General features: G+C 37.6%; 1 protein-coding gene across 7 annotated transcripts in view; it reads left to right on the top strand.

The window, feature by feature from the left end:
* Positions 1–22434, top strand: part of ATP8B4 (ATPase phospholipid transporting 8B4 (putative)) — a 248892-nt gene that overhangs the window by 95464 nt on the left and 130994 nt on the right. For all 7 annotated transcript variants that reach the window (XR_006602907.1, XM_045067867.1, XM_004755458.3 and 4 more), the window contains one exon: positions 21732–21804. Coding sequence is in view for 6 of the 7 variants with exons in the window: in XM_045067867.1 (XP_044923802.1) it covers positions 21732–21804 (73 nt within the window). In the remaining variant the exon portion in view is untranslated. The remainder of the gene's footprint in view (positions 1–21731; positions 21805–22434) is intronic.

Here is a 22434-nt window from a genome sequence, read left to right as displayed (position 1 = left end):
AAATAATCATTCTAAATATAGTTACATGCTGAAGGAAATGCTGCTAAGGAAAAGATTATGGATCTAAAGAAAGGGTTTATATGTGGGGGAAGGAGTAGGCAGAGGTGAGGCAGTTTAGGAATGGGTTTTTTGAGGAAGTAGTAAATTTGAGCTGAGAACTTAATGACAGTTCATTAGGCAAGGGAAGCAATGGGATGAAGAAGAACTATAGATGGAATAGCATGTGCAAAGGCCCTGCAGAGGGAAAGAGGATGGTGAGTATCAGGGACTGAAGCAGAGAGAGTATGGCTGAGAGAAGAGCGGTGTGCGCTGAGGCTAGAAAAGCAGTCAGAGGCCAGATCTTGCAAGACTTGAAGACCATACTAAGAACTTGTGTCTTTTCCCCAAGAACAGAAGAAATATATGGAAGGATTTACCTTTGTAAAGGCTCATGACTATTTCATGGAAGAACGGGCAGTGGAGAAACTCCAGGAAAGATGTGGAGAGAGGTGGCTGCTGACTGCTGTGCCTGTCTGTCCTTACAGTACTGTGAATTACTGGAACCTGAGACCATCTCTGTATTCCCATCCCCTAACTTAACAATGTCCTGCATGTAGCCAGTGCTCAATAATTACATGGTGTATGAACCAAATGCATTTAGATGAATTAAATGAATCATTTTGAGGCAAGATCAGAATTTCTTTTAGTCATTTCCCTCTTCTTCCCCCTTTCTTCACTGCAGCTAGTGTGTGGTAAGGGGAAGAAGTATCCACATACTGCATGTTCTGCGCACATCATTTTCTGCCATCGTGGCCGCTTGATAGTGCTGTCTGTTGTGGGACTGTTGGCTACCAAACCTATCTTTAATCCAGGTGCTCGGGGTTACAGAGAGTCTCCCTGACATCACTGTACCTCAACATGCATGGGACTGTGTAAAGAAAGAGAGAGGATGAGGTTCATCTGGGTTTCATTTCTGCATTAGTAGAGCTCATTGAAGCAATGCTTATGGTGTCTTTTTGCAGCTACCCACAGACTGTAGCATCTCAGAAAAGCAAAACATATGGTAATCTGGGTGCCCAAGACACTTGAACAGAGAAGCAGAGATGGGCTTCTTCGTGTCTGCATCAGATGTTTCCCTCCGGCAGGACATTCTGAATTGCCTGGCTAATGAATCCTGTTAATTCAGTTGGCCTCATCTGGTTATCTTACCCCTTTCCAGGCATTTGTGTTCAGACATACTTTCCCTCTTCACACTGCTAAACTTAAGGCTTAATTTTCAAATCAAATGCTCATCTGGCTGACTGCCTGAGAAATCACATGTGGAGAGCTCATAGACCCAGGCAAGGAATTGTGCCCTCGCTTCTGGGGAGCGGGTCTGGACACCATATGAACTGTAAATAGTTTTAAAATGTAAAAAAGTAAAGCTTTCTGCCAAAAGGGGAGAGCTGAGGTGTTTTTGTCCCCCCTTTTTCTCTAGTCTTAGTTATTACGTATCTGTTAGAAATTACTGAACTCTACCATATAGCCTGTTTACTGTCTGTATCAGCTAGGGCTAGACCAGCCAGATTTAACCCCCTTGAGGACTCAGCTCTGCCAACACTTGCTTTATTAGAAATAGGTTCTGAGATCATAGCTATGCACCATAAGTTGTCAGGTATATGATTTTAATAGAAATTGGCTTACTTCACTTAATACTTTGTTATAGAAATTGGGTGATAGAAATAGTTTAATTTTTTTTTTTTTTAAATAACAGAGCCTAATTTTCTAGTAAGAGTAAGAAAAAGAAAAAAAAATAGGAAAAGGGTCATGGCTTCCTTTATTTGCTCCCCACCAGGTAACATCATAACATTGCCTTCCACTTTGAGAAATATTGCTTAGCATATGTCCTGTTTTCTTTGTTGGACTTTCTCTTTTTTTCTTCACTTGATCCTTCATTATAGAAAGTAGTTCCATAAGACTGTTCTTCTTTTCTTTGCCTTTGTCCTCAATTCTTGGGGGTGTCAAGTCACAGAGATGTTGTCACTCTTTCTTATGTATAGACTAACAGAGATACCCTTTCATTTTGAAGTAGCAAAAATCTTCAGATTCCTCTTTTTATCCCTAAATTTAATCCTTTCTCTATATCTCTTTCTCACTCTTCCTTTAGGAATCAAGAGGAAAGAACACTGGAATCAAGGTGCAAAGTGATAGAAAAAAAAATTCGATATAGGACCTTTAAAGTAGAGAATACTTTAGAATATTAGATGTTGCTCTTGGATAGAGATTATAGCAGAGGTCATACAAATAAATATGCGAAGGACCACAGCATAAGTGCTTAGAATTGGCATGCAGATTTGTTGATGTTGAGTTTCTAATCTGGTGCTGATAATGTTGAACTAATATAAGTTCTATTCAAATGGTACCTAATTATTGGCCACCATCCCAGGCATGAGATCTCCCAATTAACCAAGTAAAAAATGCAATTCCCAGCAGTGGCTCTTGTGATTAGGAAAGAAATTCAGAAGAGAGAAGTTTGCTTACACATATATTTAAGTGCATTTTTGCAGATTACAAATAAAACCGTAAGGTCTGAAACCTCTCCATAGCTAGAAAACTTCAAGGGCTTGGGGAGAGTGTGAGGCCAACCTGTCATTGCTCTGAAGGAGAAAAGTTTTATCCTGGAGAACAGTGGAATATACAATATAGAATGTTTACCAGAAAGCAATTAAAAGCAACTTTCTGCAAGAAAGTCTACTCCAGGCAAAAAGGCATCATCTAGCTATATGCAGGAAGGGGAAAATTCTAGAGACTTTGGAACTTAAGTAATGTTAGAAATAAAAGGGTTGTTTTAGAAGGACTTTGTCCTCCCCCTTTCCTCTAAAATATGAGAAATGGAAACACCATTTATCTATCAACCCTCAACCCAAGGCTGTCAGCTGTTCCAGGGACTACAGAATTATTGTTTATCAGGCGTGGTGCCATGTATGTGTAAGTACCTTCACCAAAAGTCAAATTTACCTAGGCCTTCAGGGTCTAGAGATAGTGGATTAGTTTGGGAGCTCCAGTTCTTGTCCTAGTTGGGGCAGGGGAGAATGTTGTAGTTCCTGCTCATACCCCAAACCTAATGGCTTGAATTGGACAAACTGATGGGACCCAACAATAGAGTCAATCTTATCAGTCCAGTTGAATTACTGTTCTGGTACTATTAAAATCAGACTTATGGCTGCTCTGAACCAAAAAAGAATGCTTAGGTTTGCATTAGTTCCCCAAATACTGAGTATCTTCAGTATACCAAATATGATTAATGTGCCATTGCTTGTTTTTTTTTAATATAATTTTTTATTTTTTATAAACATATATTTTTATCCCCAGGGGTACAGGTCTGTGAATCACCAGGTTTACACACTTCACATCACTCACCAAAGCACATACCCTCCCCAATGTCCATAATCCCACCCCCTTCTAAATCTAGGCCAACTAGATATATATTAACAGGTGTCTTACTCTTTTAAAAATTAATTGACTCTTAATCTCACAAAACAAACTGAGGGTTGCTGGGGGGAGGGGGTTTAGCCTTTTTATCATTGCCTATAATCACACAGAACTACTTAACTTTTTAAAACCTGCACTGTGCTCTTTCTCTTCTCCCTTCTTCATCCAACAGGGCTCAGCTTCTCTGTTAATCATCTCTGGAAATCTCTTCAATATCTCTGTCAGACAGGTGGAACAATCAGTACCCTCTCAGTGCTCCCACAGGCTAGAGTTAACCACAGCCATTTTAATACTTAGTTCACTTTAGGCTTCCCATTGACTTTTCTTCATACCAGAAACTACACTGTGTTTATCCCCAGCGCTTGGCTCTGTGTCTGATGTATAGTAGATGCTCAGTGTTTGTTGAAGTCAGCAGAATCTACTTTTTCAACTAGCAACATAGATTCATGACATAGATAATAATAAAGAAATTGGAAATTTAAAGACACAAAGAAAATTGACAGTTCTGTGGAATGTGTATCTTGCCTTGTAGTCATACGAAGTGTAAGTCAAAAGTTAACACTTTGGGCAAAATGAATAATACTATTATTTTCTAAACTGTTAAACTTTGCCGGAAGTGATTCATCCTACCCTTACCTACTCTTCCCATATTTTGCATTTACCTCTGGTAGACTTTCTTAGAGCCTCCCCAATAGGTGTAGCCAAACGGAACTATTATTCACTTCAGCCCTAGAGCTAAATGTGCTAAGCACATAGCATGAATGACAATGTAAATAATCCACTCAAGTATTGAGCCAGGCACTGTCCTATGAATTGGGGATGCAAAAATGAGCAGGACAGACAAATCCCTGTCCTAAGGGGCTTACTATAAGGGGAGAAGACAAATAATAAGCAAAATATAAGCAAATAATATGATTTAAGTTAGTTATAACTATAACAAAGAAAATAAAGTAAGATAATAGAATAGAGAGTAATGGGATTAGAGATGAGGAAGTGATTTCAAGTAGGGTGACCAGAGAAGAACCTTTGAGTGGGTGAAATTTAAGTTGCGAGTGAGCTAGCCATGTCAAAATCTTGGGTAAAAGGAACAGCAAGTATAAAATCACCAAAGTCAAAATGAATTTGATAGTAAGATATCTACTGTGGCTAAAGTCTTATGATAAAGGGGAATCCTGGGTGTTGGCAAGAGTGATGTTTTGGAAGTTATGGCAGAGAATTTTAATTTTATACTCAATGTAATGAGAAGGTACTGGAGGGTTTTACTCAGGAGAATTGCATGGTATGACAAAAAGACTTCTCTGGCTGCTGTGTGGACAATGGACTTCAGAGAGGGGCAAGAGCAGAATTAAGATAACAAATCAGGAATTTCGTACCATCTTTCAGTTGAGATGATGCCATGGACTTGGTGATAGTAAAGTAGGATATAAAAAAATAGGAATATATATTGTTATGGATTTTCAAACACATAAAAATAGAATAGTACAATGAATTCTCATTTAGGTATTACTCAGCTGGAGCCACTAACTTTCTGTTACTTTGTATCTCTTGTCACTTTTTATATTCTGGGGTTTTACAGAAGCAAATCCTGTATGTCATATCACATTATCAGTAAATATTTTAGTATTTATCTTGAACAGATAAGGGCTTATTATATATATATATATATATATATATATATATATATTTTAATATATTTTGCCATAATACCATTACTGTACCCAATAAAGTAGCAGTACTCCCTTCATGTCATCTAAAACCCAATGATTAAAATGTATTTTGAGGGTAGAACCAATGAAAGTGCTGCCATATTGGGTGTGTGTGAAGAAAGAAATTGGAAGTCCATGGTTCTTATCTGAAGTTCAAGGATGGGAAATACTGGGAAGGAGGATGCCTTTGCAGTAGTGTTTTACTTGTTGTTTTTGTTTTTTGTTTCTTTGGGTAACCTGGGAGACCAGAATTCTATTGAGATATTAGTCATTCTGCAGAGATGTAGAATGGGTGGTTGAAACTCAGTGAAGACTGAGAGCTCATCCTTGGATTTAGTAGCTTGAAGAGAGGTTGCAGTTGGAGAGATGGAGAAAAAATCCTCACTGGAGAAAGCACAGGCAGTCAAGAAGTGGAGACACTGAATATGGATAGCTCTTTTGACGACTTGAAATAAAAATCAGAAAGTACCATCCTTATATTGAGATACTTTATAATAATAAAAAGCAGTCACAGTACTTTATATATTATAGTTTGCAAAAATGGTTGCATAAATTTATCTTACATGACATTCACAGATGTCCTGATAGGTGTGAAATGTCAGATGAGTTTATTCCTTTTTAAAGACCTTAATGTTATGAATAAGGAGGCATTCTGAGGGATTGGCTGAGCCAATCAATGTAGGTCATAGAGGGAAACTTCAATTTTGATCAACTTCTTTCCCAGGTCACATTGCTGATTGGTGGTGAACTTGGACTCAAGTCCACCATCTTCTGAATCTAGGGACACAGACTTTCTACCATGTTACATTGTTTCTTTCATAAATAGGAGGTCAGGATTCTCCTCTTTAAGAATGTAAGGATTTTTTAAAAAATTGATTCCAATTTCCTGTCCTTTCTGAATAATATTTTGTTTCTGAAAGTATCAAGATTGTCTGTACAGTGTCATCTCCAAAGGACAGAGTCTTTACTATAAAATGTCTAACCTTTGTTTAAACAATCCATTAGGAATTGTCATTCATGAACTTGAAACATTACCTTGAACTTTGTCTGTCTTCATAACGAGAGTGTCTAGGGTACAACACTGATGGCCCAATGAAAGGAAGCATTCTAGTAACTGGGAGCAATAAGATTTATTCTGGTCCTGAGAAAAATATAAATGACATAATGGTTGAATTCTCAAAAGGAGGAGATACTTTACTCATGACCACAAGTAAATCCTGACTGAAATCTGTTGGCATGATGTTAAGTCATGACAAGCCAAGTCTAGAGGGACTGGAGTAATACAGTCCAGGCGTATAGTTTTCTGATGAGCTCACTGTATAAGGGGACAAAGCTGGGAATATCTTGAGGAATTAAAGTTAATATATACTTTATTAGACAATTTCTCTGGTCTATCAGTTTTCTTGCTGGGCTTTTGATGATAGCTGTATGGCAAACAGTCTCATACTGATATCATCCTCCTGGAGTACAGGTATTCTTCATTGCAGACTGAAAGAATATCTATATGCTCCAGGTATCAGAAGGCAAAGATGATTTAACTAGTGTTATTTAAGAGCCAGGTTTATATTTTCCCATAAGTCTCTAGGTTCCTTGATAACTACAGTCTGTATCTAATTCTACTTGTCGCTCTGACACACAGCCTCTGGCTCAGAGGGTTCATTTTGCAGATATGGAGCAGTCTAAATCTCACTAATGAAGGGTGATGCTACTGGATGATGATCTAATTAAGAATTCTACCTACAGGGGCGCCTTCGTGGCTCAGTGGGTTAAAGCCTCTGCCTTCGGCTCAGGTCATGATCCCAGGTTCCTGGGATGGAGCCCCATGTCAGGCTCTCTGCTCAGTGGGGATCCTGCTTTCTCCTCTCTCTCTCTCCCTCTCTCTGCCTGCCTCTCTGCCTACTTGTGATCTCTGCCAAATAAATAAATAAAATCTTTAGAAAAAAAAAGAATTCTACCTACATACTACTACCCTATTTCTGAGGAACTCAGGATGACGAACATTCTGACCTACTTTAAAGTAACACTTAAGAACTTTCTTAAAAAGTGTTTAAGACTTAATGTGAATATAAATCTAGTATGTAAATAAACTCATGATCTTCCAGTAATATCCATAGCTGTGCTTTGTGCCACAATATCAGGAATTCTATTTCCAGAAATATTAGGCTCTCTGATTAGAGCAAATCAAATCAGACAAGAGACACCATTGCTTTATCTATATTGGTATGGCATATGTTATTACTTGGCACATTAACCAACTAATATTTCTTTTCTGGCTTAACTTGGTCCCATGTAGGAAAATTGATTAAGAATAGCAACAGGGGACGCGTGGGTGGCTTAGTGGGTTAAAGCCTCTGCCTTTGGCTCAGGTCATGATTGCAGGGTCCTGGGATCGAGCCCCGCATCAGACTCTCTGCTCAGTGGGGGACCTGCTTCCTCCTCTCTCTCTGCCTCCTCTCTCTCTGCCTTCTTCTCTGCCTACTTGTGATCTCCATCTGTCAAATAAATAATAGAATCTTAAAAAAAAAAAGAATAGCAATGGGAAATATAATGTAAGTCTTTTATCCTAGAACCAAGATAATCAGGTTTCATTCTCCTCCACTGGGAGCTATTTTCTTTTGAGGTGTTTTTCAAGAAGAGTTGCTTGGTCAAAGCATATTCTCTTATTTCTCAAAATAAGTGACAACTTAAATATTTTACTTATTTATTTATTTGAGAGAGAGAGAAAGGTTCTCCAGTAGACTCTCTATTGAGCATGGAGCCAGCCCTGGGGCTGGATTACAGGACCATGACGTCATGATCTGAGCCAAACAAAAAGTCAGATGCGTAACCAACTGAGTCAGGTGCCCCAAGATGTAGCAATTCAATGAAGAGAATGGTTGATCTACACGGGCTAAGGTGATTTATTGTAATTTTTTTAAATTAAAATATGTTCTTCATATGAGGAATATTTCAGGAATAATGAAATAGTGAATTTCTCTCTGTAGAAATTCTAGGATATTTGAGTAGTCAGTGGTTATCAGTAGAGTATTTTTTAATGGTGAGCTACTAAAGATTTATCTTTCAACTTCATTTACTAATCATTGGAAAAAGGAGTGAATTGGAATACCCAAAGTTGTACAGATTTTTCTCCCAAACTCGTAAAATGGAGTGGGGAGTTCACAGACTCATGGGAGCTCCTCATGTTGACTTAAGAGGACTGAAACTGGAAATAGAGAAAGGTGAAATAGTTTAGAATTGAAAAGGAACATTCTAATTACAAGAGCATGTCAGTGGTAAAATTGGGAAATGGGCTTTCTATAGTGACTGCTTTGCTGTGCCACCCACAGTCCCCTTCCAGACTGCAGAACATATTTCCCAAGCTACCGGGAATGCTGCCTATATACAAACTCAGCTGTCAATCCCTTCTGGGAACCCATCAGCTGAGGAGAGCTGTTTTTCTAAAGTCACCTCTTCTTGTTGGAGTCATACAGCATTCAGTGAGAATCACAAAGTATAATGGTCTGACACCCTTGATCCAACTCTAAAGGCCTATCCCATCTCCAGATCTCCCCATAAATTTGGCTGAACACTTTTTTTGTTACAGTATCAACAGCCCAGCTCCATCCTCTGTCCCTCTGTTTCCTCCACTCTCCCACAGGTGCTAATGGAAAGAAGACTTGCAGATAAACTTCTTCTTCTTCTCCTTTTTCTTTTTTACTCTTGCCATTAAAATTTTAATTTGGGGGGAAACATGAACACTTAAATAAAATTCTTTATTTATATATATATTTCTCAATTTTTAAGTTAACATATAATGTAGTATTTGCCCCAGGGGTACAGGTCTGTGAATCATCAGGCTTACACATTTCACAGCCCTCACCATAGCACATACCCTCTGAATGTCCATAACCCAACCACCCTTTCCCCACCCCACCACACCCCAGCAACTCTCAATTTGTTTTATGGGATTAAGAGTCTTTTTTTTTTTTTTCTCATTAAACTTTTGTTTTAATGGGTCTCAAAATTCTGTGACAGATTTTTGGTCAAGTTGTTTCCATTAAAAAGTACTGATTTTAAAAACTAATAACTTAAAACTGCCACACACACACAAAAAACCAAATGGTCCACAAAACATTCTCCTTTCCTTCTGAAGGTTTTACGATGCATGACGGTTGCTGTGTCATCAAAGAGTCTTTTTTTTTTTTTAAGATTTTATTTATTTATTTGACAGAGAGAGATCACAAGTAGGCAGAGAGGCAGGCAGAGAGAGAGGAGTCTCTTACGGTTTGTCTCCCTCGTGATCCCATCTTGTTTCATTTTTCCCTCCCTTCTTCTATGATCCTCTGTATTGTTTCTCAAATTCCTCATATCAGTGAGATCATATGATAATTATCTTTGTCTGATCGACTTATTTCATTTTGCATAATGCCCTCTAGTTCCATCAATGTCGTTGCAAATGGCAAGATTTTTTTTGGCTACATAATATTCCATTGTGTGTGTGTGTGTGTGTGTGTGTGTGTACACACACACCACATATTCTTTATCCATTAGTCTATTGATAGACATCTAGGCTCTCTCTATAGTTTGACTATTGTGGACATTTCTGGTATAAACATTTGGGTGCAAGTGCCTCTTCAGATCACTATATTTGTATCTTTTTTTTTTTTGAAAGATTTTATTTATTTATTTGACACAGAGAGAGATCACAAATAGGCAGAGGGAGAGGGGGAAGCAGGCTCCCTGCTGAGCAGAGAGCCCAGGGCAGGGCTTGATTCCAGGACCCTGAGACAATGACCTAAGCTTAGGCTTAACCCACTGAGCCACCCAGGCACCCCACTACATTTGTATCTTTAGGGTAAATACCCAGTAGTGTGATTGTTGGGTGGTAGGGTAGCTCTATTTTCAACTTTTTGAGGAACATCCATACTGTTTTCCAGAGTGGCTGCACGAGCTTGCATTCCCACCAACAAGGTAGAAGGGTTCCCATTTCTCTGCATCCTCACCAGCATCTGTCATTTCCTGACTGGTTAATTTTAGCCATTCTGACTGGTGTGAGGTGGTATCTCACTGTGGTTTTGATTTGTATTTCCCTGATGCTGAGTGATGTTGAGCACTTTTTCATGTGTCTGCTGGCCATTTGGATGTCTTCTTTGCAGAAATGTCTGTTATGTCTTCTGCCCACTTCTTGATTGGATTATTTGTTCATTGGGTGTTGAGTTTGATAAGTTCTTTATAGATTTGGGATACTAGCCCTTTATCTGATATGTCATTGGCAAATATCTTCTCCCATTCTATTGTCTTTTGGTTTGTTGACTGTTTCCTTTGCTGTGTAAAAGCTTTTGATCTTGATGAAGTCCCAGTAGTTCATTTTTGCCCTTGCTTCCCTTGCCTTTGACAATGTTTCTAGGAAGAAGTTGCTGCAGCTGAGGTCAAAGAGGTTGCTGCCAGTGTTCTCTTCAGGGATTTTGAGGGATTCCTGTCTCAAATTGAGGTCTTTCATCCATTTTGAGTCTATTTTTGTGTGTGGTGTAAGGAAATGGTCCAGTTTCATTCTTCTACATGTGGCTGTCCAATTTTCCCCAACACCATTTGTTGAAGAGACTGCCTTCTTTTCATTGGACATTCTTTCCTGCTTTGTTGAAGATTAGTTGACCATAGAGTTGATGGTCCATTTCTGGGCTCTCTATTCTGTTCCGTTGATCTATGTGTCTGTTTTGGTGCCAGTAGCATAGTGTCTTGATGATTACAACTTTGTAATAGAGGTTGAAGTCTGGAATTGTGATGCCACCAGCTTTGGTTTTCTTTTTCAACATTCCTCTGGCTATTCATGGTCTTTTCTGGTTCCATATAAATTTTAGGATTATTTGTTCCATTTTCTTTTTTGAAAAAAATGTTGATGGTGTTTTGATAGGATTTCATTAAATATGTAGATTGCTTTTGGCAGCATAGACTTTTTCACAATATTTGTTCTTCCAATCCATGAACATGGAATGTTTTTCCCTTTCTTTGTGTTTTCCTCAATTTCTTTCATGAGTACTTTATAGTTTTCTGAGTGTAGATTCTTTGCCTCTACATATCATATCATCTGCAAAGAATGAGAGTTTGACTTCTTTGTCGATTCGGATGTCTTTAAATTTGTTGTTGTTGTTGTTGTCTGATTGCTGTGGCTAGGACTTCTAGTACTATGCTGAATAGCAGTGGTGATAGTGGACATCCCTGCCACATTCCTGACCTTAGCAGAAAAGCTTTCAGTTTTTCCCCATTGAGAATTATATTCCTAGTGGGTTTTTCACAGATGGCTTTGATGATATTGAGGTATGTATCATCTATCCCTACACTGTGAAGAGTTTTGATCAAGGAAGGATGCTGTACTTTTTCAAATGCTTTTCCAGCATCTATTAAGAGTATCATATAGTTCTTGTTCTTTCTATTATTATTGTATTGTATCACACTGATTGATTTGTGAATGTTGAACTAACCTTGCAGCACAGGAATAAATCCCACTTGGTCGTGGTGAATAATCCTTTTAGTATACTGTTGGATCCCATTGGCTAGTATTTTGGTGAGAATTTTTGAATATGTGTTCATCAAGGATATTGGTCTGTAATTCTCCTTTTTGATGGGGTCTTTGTCTGGTTTTGGGATCAAGGTAATGCTGGCCTCATAAATTGAGTTTGGAAGTTTTCCTTCCATTTCTATTTTTTGGAACAGTTTTAGGAGAATAGGTATTAATTTTTCTTAAATGTTTGGTAGAATTCCCCTGGGAAGCCATGTGGCCCTGGGCTCTTGTTTGTTGGGAGAGTTTTGATGACTGCTTTAATCTCCTTACTGATTATAGGTCCGTTCAGGTTTTCTATTTCTTCCTGGTTCAGTTTTGGTAAGTTTATATGTCTCCAGGAATGCATCCATTTCTTCCAGATTGTCTAATTTACTGGTGTATAGTTGCTCATTATATGTTTTTATAATTGTATGTATTTCTTTGGTGTTGGTTGCAATCTCTCCTCTTTCATTCATAATTTTATTAATTTGGGTCCTTTCTCTTTTCTTTTTGATAAGTCTGGCCAGGGGTTTATCAATATTATTAATTCTTTCAAAGAACCAGCTCCTAGTTTTGTTTATTTGTTCTACTGTTCTTTTGGTTTCTATTTCATTGATTTATCCTCTGATCTTTTTCATTTCTCGTCTCCTGCTGGGTTTAGGCTTTCTTTGTTGTTCTTTCTCTAGCTCCTGTAGGTGTAGGGTTAAGCTGTATACTTGGGACCTTTCTTGTTTCTTGAGAAAGGCTTGTATTGCTATCTACTTAAATCTTAGGACTGCTTTTGCTGTGTCCCAAAGGCTTTGAACAATTGTGTTTTCATTTTCAAGAATTTTTTCAATTCTTCTTTAATTTCCTAGTTGACCCATTCATTCTTTAGTAGGATGCTCTTTAGCCTCGATGTATTTGGGTTCTTTCCAACTTTCCTCTTGTGATTGAGTTCTAGTTTCAGAGCACTGTTATCTGAAAGTATGCAGGGAATGATTCCAATCTTTTGTTACTGGTTGAAACCTCATTTGTGACCAGGATGTGATCTATCCTGGGGGGGGAATGTTCTCTGCGCACTAGAGAAGAATGTGTATTCTGTTGCTTTGGGTTGGCATGTTCTCAATATATCTGTGATGTCTATCTGGTCCAATGTGTCATTTAAAGCCTTTATTTCCTTCTTGATCTTTTGCTTAGATGATCTGTGCATTTCAATGAGGGGGTGTTAAAGTCCCCTACTATTACTGTATTATTGTTGATGTGTTTCTTTGATTTTGTTATTAATCGGTTTATATAATTGGCTACTGTCATGTTAGGGGCATAGATATTTAAAATTGTCAGATCTTCTTGTTGGAAGGACCCTTTAAGTCCTTTATAAGTCCTTTATAGTGTCCTTCCTCATCCTTTATTATATTCTTTGGCTTAAAATCTAATTTGTCTGATATAAAGATTGCTACCCCACCTTTCTTTTGATGTCCATTAGCATGGTAAATGGTTCTCCACTCCTTCACTTTAAATCTGGAGGTGTCTTTGGGTCTAAAATGAGTTTCTTGTAGGCAGCATATTGATTTTTTCTTTTAATCCACTCTGATACCCTGTGTCTTTTGATTGGGGCATTTAGCCCATTCAGGGTAGCTATTGAAAGATATGAATTTAGTGCCATTGTATTGCCTATAAGGTGACTTTACTGCATGTTGTCTCTATTCCTTTCTGGTCTGTTACTTTTAGGTTCTCTCCTTGCTTAGAGGACCCCTTTCAGTATTTCCTGTAGGGCAGATTTGGTGTTTGCAAATTCTTTTAACTTTGTCCTGGAAGTTTTTCTTTTTCTTTTTTTAAATTTCTCTCTCTATTTTCAGTGACAGCCTAGCTGTATATAGTATTCTTGGCTGTATATTTTTCTCATTTAGTGCTCTGAATATATCATGCCAGGCCTTTCTGGCCTGCCAGGTCTCTGCAGATAGATTTGCTGCCAATCTAATATTTCTACCACTGTATGTTATAGACCTCTTGTCCTGAGCTGTTTTCAGGATTTTCTCTTTGTCACTAAGATTTGTAAGTTTTACTATGAGATGATGGGGTGTGGACCTATTTTTATTCATTTTGAAAGGGGTTCTCTGTGCCTCCTTGACTTTGATGCTTGTTCCCTTCACTATATTAGGGAAATTCTCTAGTATAATTTCCTCCAATATACGTTCTCCCCCACTCTCTCTTTCTTCTTCTGGGATCCCAATATTCTGATATTGTTTCATCTTATGGTATTACTCGTCTCTTGAATTCTCCCCTTGTGGTCCAGTAGTTGTTTGTCTCTCTTTTGCTCAGTTTCTCTATTCTCTATTATTTGGTCTTCTGTATCACTAATTCTCTGTTCTGCCTCATTTATCCTAGCAGTAAACAGCTCCATTTTTTATTGCATCTCCTTAATATTTTTTTTTTATTTCAACGTGGTTAGATTTTAGTTCTTTTATTTCTCCAGAACGAGATTCTCTAACATCTTCCATGCTTTTTTCGAACCCAGCTATCACTTTGATAGTCGTTATTCTGAACTCTAGTTATGAGATATTACTGATGTCCATATTGATTAGGTCCCTAGCCATTGGTACTACCTCTTGTTCTTTTTTTTTTTTGTGGTGATTTTTCTGCCTTGTTATTTTATCCAGATAAGAATAGATGAATGAGAGAACAAAGTACTAAAAGAATGGCAAAGACTCCAGAAAAATATATGGTAACCAAATCAGAAGAGACTCAAAACCAGGGGGAGAAGAAAGAGGAGGGAAAAATGTATGTATGTATTTTTGTGTGTGTGTGTGTGTGTGTGTGTGTGTGTGTGTGTGTATGTGTATGACTGGTGAACAGAACAGAGCAACCCACTTGATTTTGGGTGTATTCTGGTCCATTAGAAGAAACTACCTCCCAAAATTTTAAAGAAAAAAAGAACTTATATAAAAATATGAGTAAACATGATGAAGGTATGGAATATGACTATAAGGACGAAAATTAAAAAAGATTCTAAAAAAGGAATTGACAAGATAAGGAGTTGATTGGAGAAAGAAAAAAAAAAAAAGAGGAGAGAATGCAATCAGGCCTGAGACTAGAATAAAACCATACACTAGACTTAGAGTATATTTTGATCTATTAGAGGAAATTGTATCCCAAAATTTTAAAGAAAAAAACTCCTATATGTATACAAAAAACAAGGTTAAATGCAATGCAGGGATAAAATGTGATTTTAAGAAGGAATATTTAAAAAAATTTTTAAAAAATATATTGATAAGAGAAGGTAGTTAAAAAAACATTAAAATAGGAAAGAGAAAAATTAAAAAAAAAACAGAGTACAAAAAAATAAAATTAAAAAAATTTAACTTTGAAAGACTAAAGGGTCATGGGAAAAAAGCCATGATTTCTATGTGTTGCTTTCCCCTAGCTCTAGAGTTCTCAGTGACTGGTGAACTTGGTCTTGCCTGGATGCTCTTGCTGGTCTTCTGGGGGTGGGGCCTGTTGTGATTCTCAAATGTCTATGTGCAAGGGGGAATTGCTCTGCCTTTGCCAGGGGCCAGGCTAAGTAATCTGCTTGGGTTTGCTCCTTGGAGCTTTTGTTTCCTGAATGCTTTTGGTACAGCTTTGGAGGATGGAAATGAGGATGGCAGTCTCCAAATCTCCAGCCTTGTAGGAGCTGAGAGCTCGGGCCCCCACTCCTCACTGTGCCTTCAGAGAAAAGCTGTCATTCCCTCCCATTTTCCTGGTCTCTAGCTGCACTCTGAGCTCCCCTGGCCTGTGACCAAGCATTTCTATCTCTGGTACACTGATCCATTTGGAGAGGAGGAAAGGGGTCTCTCCGGATCTACTACTTGTGGGGACCCTGCTCAAAGAGCAGTGGTCTGACTGTGCCTTGGATCACAGTTTAAGGTAACCCCGAGCTGACAGGTCCCACCTCGGCTCTGTCTGTGCAGCCAGATTTCCTACTCCAATACCTGGGAGCTCTGCCACACTGAGACACCCCTGGTGTTTCTGTGACTCCACGGGTCCTGAGACCACACTGTTCCTGTGGGGGCTCTACCCCTGACTTAGTGTCTGGAGTGACATCCCTCAGTGGAGCAGACTTCTAAAAGTTTGGATTTTGTGCTCCGCTGCTCCACCACTTGCCAGGAGCTGGCCTCTCCCCCTCCAGTCTATCTTCCCGTTGCTCTTGATTCACTTCTCTGCACATCCTACCTATCAGAAAGTGGTCGCTTTTCTGTTCCTATAATTGCTGTTCTTCTTCCCTTTGATCTCCTGTAGAGTTTATAGGTGTTCAGAATAGTTTGGTAACTATCTGGCTGAACTCCTGAACCTGATGATATTTTAGTCTGCTACTCCCCTGCCATCTTGCTTCCTCCCTCTTGCTGATAAACTTCTTGCATGTAGATGATCTTCTGAATCTGCTGCCCAGAAATCAGACTATACCTAAATAGGGCTGTTTTCTCCATGGAAGGCATTTCCTTCAGCATTCATCTATGAGAGCAGATGTAATAGTCTTCCTTTGAAATAATTTTCTTCCAATTTTCTTGTGGTCTTAGCATCAATTAGGCATCTGTTAATAGAATCCTACTAAAATTTTATGGAAGACAGGATCTTAAGAGGATGATTCAGAAGAAGGGTTTCAGTTTAGGGAAATGATTAAAGAGAACACACTTTCTGTACAACTTTTAGTAGGCTTATTGTTCAGGTGAAACTTAGCAAATCGATTATTCTGTTTTAAGAATAGGAAGGCTAAATTATATGTGTGTTTGTGCATCCAAATAATGCACAACAGAATTTGCAAGGATTTATATAAATTAGGCAGGACATCTATACAATTGATTACTTTTCCTCAACAAATCATTAAATTATCCGTGCTGAAGGACTATGTCTTTTATCACCTTGCCTTCCTCCCGCCACCCCCCACTTCCCACTGCCATAGGAGAGCATCCTTCAGCAGCTGATTTCAGACCTCCCTGGTGACTCTGACACAGCACAAGCACTGTGTGAATAAGAAAGGAGAAAAAGGAGGGGAACATCTGTATTTTTCAAAATAAATAGATTCCAAAGATATGAGTATGATGCTCATTCTAATGTAATAAGATCCTGTTCACCAGTCTGTTGTTAGAGGATTAGGGCCAAGCTTTATGTCTTATTCTAGTGTGGTTCTGACAGCAGTGGAATTAGAAAAAAACAAATTGCTGCTGTCTACTGAGCATTTGTGTCAGGGGGCCATGACTGCAAGCTGTCTTGGGATCAGCAGATTTTAAATACGGTAGTATGTTCTTTGCTGCGTTCAAATCCTTTTGCTCTTTAGGGTTCATTTTCTTTCTAAAGAGGCAAAACATAATTACCACTGAAAATGTAGCAAAAAATAATAAATATAGATGTATTAAGAGCATGGGCTTTGTAGTCAGACAGATTCAGGTTCCAGTCTTGGCTCTGCCACTTACATGTGACCTTGGAAGAGTTTTCTTTTCTTCTATTTTTTTCCTCCCCAGTTGTCCTTTAATCAATTTATGTGACACCCCAAATTCTAACAGCACACAGATGTATATCTTAAAATGATGTCTCCTTTCCATTCCAGTTTTTGTTCATTTCCTTTTTCTAGTAGCAATTACTGAATAGTTTCTTGTGTCTTTCAAGAAATTTTCTATGTATGTAAGAATAGAGTTTTGTGTAGGTATGTTCCTGCTTCAAACCACAGTTAGAATCTCATCGTCTATATGCAGTGTTCTGCAATGCTTATTTTTAATCTAGTATGTAACTGAGAGGATATTTTATATTAGCACATATAGACCTATCTTATTATTTTTGAATAAAATTTTTATTTTATTGAACTGTATTCATTCCATCGAGTAGATGAGCCATAACTAAATAGGTATACCATGGTATGTCTATCGAATCCTTATTAATGTGTATTGATAGTTTATAAGCTAATATTGCAATAAACATTGTTGTACATCCATCTTTGAGCTCCTGTATGATCAGTTGTTTTAGAGGAAATATCTATTTCAAAGTAGGTGAGCATTAAAATTTTTGATAGATGTTGCAAAATAGGGCAAATGTCTCTCTTTCTCTGACCCTCAGTTTTCTATTCTATAAAATGGGAGTAGCAACAGTACCTATCTTGCAGGGTTGTTGTGAGGATTAAATGAGATAAGATCCATGACTGGAGTTGCCAGGCGTAGAAAACTAAAATACAGAATGCCCAGTTAAATTTGAAGTCCAGAATAATAATGTTTTAGTATAAGTATATTCCAAATATTGTATAGGGGCACTTACACTAAAAAATGACTTGTTTATCTGAAATTCAAATTTAATTGAGTATCACTTGTTTTATTTGGAAACCTTGTACAGCAAGGCTTCAGCACAGTCCCTGGAATACAGTAAGCACTAAATAAATGTTGGTTATTATAATTCTTATTAGGCATTCAGGGAAATGCTATCACTCAACAAGTGTTTTTGGCAATAATGATTCTGTATTTTCATTCAGTCAACAAAAATTTATTGAGTGCATACTAGAAATTAGGCATTATCCTAGGTCATGAGGATGCAGTGATGTATAAAGTAAGATCTGTCTGGGCAGGAAAATATTTTTGTAAGTTATAGGTCTTACGTGGGCTTGAGAGAAGAAACCAAACATATTGTATGTGGATTGTCTGGTTAATGAGGGGAGGTCGGTTATGTCAACCTTCTTGATTGTCTCTTTAGTACTCCAACATGTCATCTGTAGCTTTGAAGAAATTATCTTTTCAGGAATCTATGTTGCTAATAGGCAGTCAGAGTATTGAAGTATGGAAAGGATGACAGGAGACTTATGGAGCCCACAAGATCTCCTTCTGCCCTTATGCTTCAGCAATGGGCTTGGTATCTTGCTCAGAGCAAATGCTTGATTTCTAGCCTCTGGAGCTAATAGTTCAATGGCAGGGAGCATGGTAGGTGCTCTCTCACTCAAAATTACATTCCCAAGTCTCTAGATGTCTCATCAGGAGGAAGCAGATTCAGACCAATTTATCAAACTATTACTATATACAGTTGCCAACTCTCACCACATTTTCTCAGAACTCAGATTCTCTGATGTTCTAAGAATAGGCATGTAGTTAGTGGGTGTATTTTTTAAAAGTTCCTTTCTTAAGGTAATTCTAGTTACCATTCTGTGGAAGTTTAACTTCATATGTTTTATGGTGACTTTGGAATTTAAATTTCATGAATCCCTTTCTGGAATTTTGGCTAATTATTTAACAACTGGCTTGTGAGTTTACTAAGGTGAAGTCTCTATCATGACGACAGCCACAGCCTGATTGAAAGAACCATTTATATCATTATATCATCAGATTATATCATTTATATAATGATATAATCATTAATCATATAATCATATAATTATAATCATATAATCATCAGATATATCATTTATATCATTAGATTGTATCATTTCAAAACCTGGAATAGTTACGTGATGATACTGAAAACTGAAGCTTATATTAAAATTTTGGAATTTCTGGATTCAGTGCAATGAAATGAATTAACTTGCTTTTGTAATATACATATACTGTAATTCCTTTATGAGAGCAGAAGAGCTTTCCCTGACAAAGGTAAAGGCAGAGTTTGTTGGTGTAGGTCTGTGGAGCTGGGTGTCGTCATCACAGCCCATGAGGCCATCCTGTTCTCCCTCACAGAACTGTGATGTAAGCTTGATTCAAACACGAGCCCCAAGAACAGCTGCACTACACATGGAGAGACAGGGAGCGTGTTTTCATTATTTAAGGATGATGACGAAATGCAGTTGCTGTTTAAGCTAAAATCTTAGAAGAAGTTGAGAAATATTTCAAAGATGAGCTTTAAAGCAAATCTTCCTGTCTGCTGCTCCTGCTGGTATGTCTTTGATGTTGTGTCATCAGTGGTGTTAGTAGTGGGTAGGACAGTAAAAATGGTGGGATACAGATGATTTAAATTCACTTGCAGGTCTTTATCAGCTTATACTTGTTCAGTAAGTTTGGATACTTTTGTAGCTGTGATCCTGAATGCTCATTGAAATATACCTCTGAGATCCTAGTATTATCATTACCTGCCAAGATAGACTAGGAAATAGTATTTTTGAAAATACCTCCTTTGTTTGGGGTTAACAGATTTTTTGACAGATATATACTCAAATAAGGGGTTTGGCCAAGATATCACACATGACCTACTGTAATTCCCATGGACACCAGCACACTTATACTAATTTCTTTTCAATTGCTTTGGTTTTACAGAGGGAAATAATAAGATACTAGACTTAAAAAAACAAGTTAGAACTTATGTGAGAAAACTCAGGTTTTGGTTTGTTCTCCCAAATAGTGACTGTTGCTGTTTATCTGTTCAACCTTAACTATAAAACATGAGTTTTGGAATGTGTAAGAGATCCTGTAGAGTTGGTTCCCTTTTTACTTTGATTTTCCATTTGGGTGGAAAAGTTAGGGTGCAGTCTTTCTTAGACCTTATAGTAGATGGGAAGGAGGAATAAGTTTGGAAATGAAACTTCGTATCATCTGAGCTTCTCCTTAAAGCAGATGGCACTTTCAGTAGAGACTTAAGGGCAATTCAGTAGCAGGGCATTTTGTATAAATAAAGACAGGGTCTCTATCTCAGTCCGTTCATATCAACTTTAATCTGAGATACTGTCCCCTGAGAAATGTCACTAATGCTCCAAAGGAGGTGGTGTCCAGGAGGAATAAACCAGGACATAATCCATATCTGTAAAAATAAATAAAATGAAATTTAGAAGGCTTCCTAGGTTCTCCCATTGTTGTTGAGCTAGATAAAGTGCAGGAAAGTGTGGCATTGGAAAAGCGATTGAATTTTGGCTAGAGATGAAAATGCTGCAATTGAAAACTTTCCAGAACAACATGTACTTGGATCCGTATTAAAGAAAAATTCTTTGAGTGTTTAAGCCAAATGACCCAGCAGGGTTGATAGTGTGAGGCATATTTCACAGTTGTATAAATATTTAAAACTGTTTTCCAGCCTATAAAACAAGTAAATTAGGTTTTTTTTTTTTTTTTTTAACTGCAGAATGAAATGAATATGCCCACCTTCACTTGTTGGGGAACCTGTCCTTCTCATCCAAGCCCATTCTTTTAAAAAGGGATTGCTAGGAAAGAAGTGTGTGGAAAGCTTTTAACTCAGAAAACAAAGCTGGTTTATGTTTTAGGGAATTTCAGAAGGGGCGATTAACATCATGGTAGACTGCCACAGGTGGTTTATTTCCAGAGGGCCCGTCTCCTTTATGTGTCGCAGGGGGCCCAACCAACTAAACACAATAGCTTTTTATCATAAACCCTTTTGAATCTGGCAAAGGGTAGACTAGGGACTCCATTATATAGTAAGCCTAAAAGAAAGCAGGGCAGTGTCTTGGCCCCATTGTTCTCAATTCTGAGCTGCTGGTCCTAGCCATTAAATGGCCACCAAGCCTGTCCTTTAGCCACAGTGTTGATGGATGATTGGTAGGTGTTCTTTCACATTCAGTCTTCCAAAGCTGTTTTTATCATTCATTGTTGTTTATGTCCTTTACAAAATTTTTATCCTTTTCCTCTTACTTCTATTTTAGCTATTGGCCGTGGACCTCTGTTCTTTTGCCTCTGGTTAAACAAACTTCAAACTTCGGAGACAATGGCAGTGATGTTTTATTTCTATATTTTTAAAATATAGAGTCTGAAAAGAATGTCAATGACTGAATTTATTACTGCTCCCCACCCATCCCAACTGGCCACTGTTCTGGTCAAGGAAACACAAGCAAGAGTTAATAGCTGGTATTTAAAGCTGTCACTGTGGGTGATGGAAAGATCACACAGTCAAGAGTTAGGCATCTTGAGTTTAGTCCCAGGGATACCCCTAACTCACTGGGTATCCTTGGGCAAATCACTTGGCCTCTCTGAGCCTTAGTTCCCACACCCCTCAGGTGAAAGACTGTTTTGCAAGGTCCTTGGAATTTAGCATTCTAGAAAAGTCTTATCTGCTTCTGTTATATGATGTACCATGTGAATACATTCCCTTGATTATTCTCTATTCCTGAAAACAATTAATTTTGTTTGTGTTCTTAGACTACAGAATGAAAAATGGATGAATGTCAAAGTGGGAGACGTCATTAAATTAGAAAATAACCAATTTGTTGCTGTGAGTATTTAGTATTGTTACAGAATTTATCTCAGATTAAAATAGCATATATACTAAAGCATTTACATTTGCAAGTTTGGTAAGTCTATGCTAATTCATAATAATTAAGAAGAGAATACCAGAATGTATTAGTAAAAAGTCTCAATTATAAAATGCTTTTGAAAACATATTGATTAATTACTTTGAATAATTAATAACTCAGATAAGCCTAAGTAGTTATCTCTTTTTCAATTTCCCTTGTGATCTTTTAAATTAGTAGACACAAAAGATTTTAAATTAAGCTGTCAATCACTTCATATAAATAAGAGCTTTTAAAATGCTCCAGAGTACTTTAAGAATGCATTTTTTCTCACATATTTTGAATCCTATCCCTCAATAATAGAATTATTACTGTTAATTTGCAATATAGTTAAAGACAGTATGTGCTTCTTCCTGAGTGACCACAATCAGAAAATGTCTTGATTGTTCTGAACTAATAAAATATAATTTATGAACTTTTGCTTTACATATGTATCAAATGCACTATAATTTATATTCTCAAGCTGCCTATGTTACAGTTTCCTTGTTAAAATTCAGGGCATCAATTCAATGATGATAATACATGTGATGAACTGTAGCTCATATTAACTG

Source organism: Mustela putorius, unplaced genomic scaffold (genome assembly GCF_011764305.1).
Source record: "Mustela putorius furo isolate JIRA1106 unplaced genomic scaffold, ASM1176430v1.1 tig00003898_pilon_pilon_pilon, whole genome shotgun sequence".
Taxonomy (NCBI): domain Eukaryota; kingdom Metazoa; phylum Chordata; class Mammalia; order Carnivora; family Mustelidae; genus Mustela; species Mustela putorius.
This window is presented reverse-complemented; position numbering and strand designations above follow the sequence as displayed.